Source organism: Haliotis rubra, unplaced genomic scaffold (assembly GCF_003918875.1).
Source record: "Haliotis rubra isolate DU_JTF1 unplaced genomic scaffold, ASM391887v1 Scf161, whole genome shotgun sequence".
Lineage (NCBI taxonomy): Eukaryota > Metazoa > Mollusca > Gastropoda > Lepetellida > Haliotidae > Haliotis > Haliotis rubra.
Window position 1 is genome coordinate 1,005,988 of NW_025765570.1, and position 3,330 is coordinate 1,009,317.

General features: G+C 42.2%; 1 protein-coding gene across 1 annotated transcript; it reads left to right on the plus strand.

The window, feature by feature from the left end:
• The first annotated feature begins 610 nt into the window (after nt 1-610).
• On the plus strand, nt 611-3,107 carry LOC124271527. Its single transcript, XM_046706671.1, has 3 exons — nt 611-717; nt 2,161-2,404; nt 2,982-3,107. The coding sequence occupies exons 2-3, from the start codon at nt 2,195-2,197 to the stop codon at nt 3,093-3,095; spliced, it is 324 nt and encodes a 107-aa protein (XP_046562627.1). The 5' UTR covers nt 611-717; nt 2,161-2,194; the 3' UTR covers nt 3,096-3,107.
• The last annotated feature ends 223 nt before the right edge of the window (nt 3,108-3,330 follow it).

A 3,330-nucleotide genomic window follows, 5' to 3' on the forward strand; every position in this document is an offset into this window, starting at 1 on the left:
GTTCAAATATCTAATGTCAAAGTAACGGTAAATGACTCAACCTTACTATTTCCCGTGCACCAAGCTGAGGATTACAGACTTTCAGCAACTTCTCTGTACACAGGCAGCGTGGCAACCTCTTGTCAGTATACTGGCGTGGGGCACGTGGCTCTCACCTCCGCTAATCTGTTTGTAATCAATCTGAGAGTGAGGTGCTTACTTCAGGCAGCGATTAGCTACTGCTAGTAAATAATTCGCTAATAATACACCGTCGGCTCTTATGACCACGCTGCGCAAGGATCGATCGTTGCTGGGTTGCGAGGGACGCGATCGCATCTACAGGGCTACCTCATCGCAGCTACCGTACAAATTGCCGGAGTCGACCACATCCCCGTTGTCAAATTCACCGGTAACGGAAGGAATTCAACGAAGAAATATAACCATTTAAATATTGCTTGTTGTATCGTAGTCAGATTTGCCCATTAAGTCATGATCTGGGGTAATAACAGAGATTTCATCTGTAACATTTATATGTATGTGTACGGTAATTGATATCGTGGTGAGACTGTAAGGTTTTTGACTTTTTGATCTGGGAGTGAGATTGGCATGTTGATTGGATGACGGGCTTGTGTTTGGGGGTTGTCCCTGAAACGACAAAGGGAGTTGAGACGTTGTACTTCTACGTAGCAAGAGACGGCGATGTCGTGACCACCGACTGTACACCTCTTCGCTAAACTGGTGAGTTTAGATGATTACGTTAATTTAAAAAGCTGGATCTTTGATAAAATTGCCATCCGTCAGGTTTGTGAAATGTCCATTGTTTATTGACATGTGTGTTGACATTTTGTGTTAAGTCGTGTTCCGAATATTCGCACACGTTTGATTCGAGTAACTGTAATGCTCATGAGTAGATACACTCCGTACTAGGATTCCCCATATGTGTACATATGTGTTAATGTTGCTGAAAGTGGAGAAAAGACATTCCCACTCACTCTGACTTATACTGATGTGTTCTGACGTAAACTACTTTATGAATGAGTTACGTCAGTCACGTTAGGACAGTTTTTCATCAAAATACAGTGGGCGTAGCGTCGGTCCGCGATGCTATAAGTACTGTCATGTGAGACTCGGACTATATCTTGTGTTGTTCTCCGTGTCTCGCATAATCTTGTTCAGACTACAGAGACAATAGATGGTTTTATTTACATAAACTTTCGGAGAAATCTAGATCCGAAAATAATGACGAATATATGACAAAATTGGTTCAGACAAAGTAATGGATTCAAGGTCAACTTTGTCAGGTCACGAGACGGGATGAGTGTACATTAAATGTTCTGTGTATATATGTACTGAACAGAGCTGTCACAAAGACAGATTGCAAGTAGTTCTTACACTGTGTGGTATAGCACTCGAGTTGAATACATATGTGATATCTTTCATGTGTGTAAGTAGTAAGTATACTGAACACATTCACACTGAACGTATGTGATTAACCATCAACAATATTAGTTTCTTGTTTAGCGCCAACCTTAGCAATATGTGAGCTGTATGACTGGGCCAAATACTCTGTTATTTATGTGAAGTCCCGAAGTTAACGTTCTGTACATTAAGCTGCCTCCTGCGACCAGCATAGAGTGGATGTGTGTTCCTACCTGTGATACCAACGGGCGTTTTAAAGTACTTTTAGGGTAGAAAACAGATTAACGGCATATATGTGTGTGGAAGAATGTTTTCAGTGTTGTGTTTACGTACTGTTCTCGAGGACCCGTGAAGATCCGGATTAGAATTAATCTTCAGTAACCAATGCTTGTCGTAAGAGGCTCGCTGACTTGTTTGACGCATGTCATCGTATCTCAATTGCGTAGATCGATGCTCATGCTGTTGATAACTGGATTGTCTGGTCCAGACACGACTATTTACAGACGGCTGACATATAGCTGGAATGTTGCTGAGTAGGGCGTAAAACTAAACTCACCCACTCACTGTTCTCTAGAATATTCTGTGTCGTATTTCATTTAATTGGATGACCCTTCATCTCATTTCCATGAAGAAGAATGGTGTGTGACTAAACTCATCCTATGTTATGCGTGTGATGAAACAAATGTTACAAATCAAACAGATGAATTAAGTATTTCTTAATCTAACCGAACGCGTTAAACAAATGTGTTATTAATATTACAGTTGAGGGGAGACAACTCTTACACACCTATGCAAGATGAGTTCTCTGCGCTCCTCGGTTCGACCCAAGAGCTCCAAACAGAAATGGGGCACTATCCTTAAGCCAGAATTTGGTCTTGGCTACCAGAAGCTGACAAAGTACGAGATAGCTCAGACTGTAAACCGCCTGAACACCGTGCCAAGTTCCGACGACAGAGCCTATGAACGCTTCAATAAAAAGATGTCTCAAGCAGAGGTTGAAGAAATGGTAAGTGTGGGTATGGGGCGTTATAAAGGAATATTGTTCAGACGGCAAATATTTTTCTTACTTATTCTTCTACTGTGTCCTGTTGAATTAATATTCTACTGCATTAACTTCCTTTGGACACCTCGAGTCCCCAGCATGAAAACAAGTTTCTGTTTGGATTAAGTCCCCCGTCGTGCCCAGCTCTGTGTGTACCTGGCTTTAACCAGCTGGATGCAGTGTGATTTTACAGACTCACATTTTCCTAAGATCTATACGTACGTTGTGAGAGAATCTACCTCCGACTGTAACTATACACAGAGACGTAGAATATCAACTTTCGTTTCTGACCATGCAAATTAAATGCGAATAGTATACCGATTGGGCAAAAAGTGACAGGAACGTTGGTAGTTTCACATAAACACTTGCTTTACGTACTACTTTGTCACATCCGCTGTAGAATACATTACATCTATGGATCATGGACTCATCAAACGTCGAATCTTTAAATCTGTAAAACTTTGTCTTATCTTCACCAGTGGTGGGTGGCTCACTCACTCACTCACTCACTCACTCACTCACTCACTGTTTGTCTCCGCAGATCAAGCGAGTGTCCAAGACGGACAAGACCCCCGACTCAGACCGCCGCCTACAGAAGTCCATCTACATAGGGATGGGGGTTGTGTCGTCCTATGCTTGGCAGGGGTACAACTAGCCAGCAGTACTCACCCGGGCTCACTGGGAGCAGCTTTAAGTTCAATGCTTATAGTGCAGTTTTGTCCACTTTTGACTGTTTCGTGATTCAATATATGGCTGTTGCAGTTCAACATTAGACTATATTTAGACAGCATTAGACAATAGACGGGTGAAATCCAGTCATGTTTGTATGCGTGCTCTCTACCTAGGCAGGTATGTGTTTTACAGGTGACAAGAATGCGTTAATGCAATGA

Bases quoted from the DNA above. Each gene is read 5' to 3' on its own strand.
- LOC124271527 (XM_046706671.1), top strand. From the start codon at position 2,195: ATGAGTTCTCTGCGCTCCTCGGTTCGACCCAAGAGCTCCAAACAGAAA. The intron at 2,405-2,981 runs GTAAGTGTGGGT...TTGTCTCCGCAG, and splicing joins AAGCAGAGGTTGAAGAAATG to ATCAAGCGAGTGTCCAAGAC.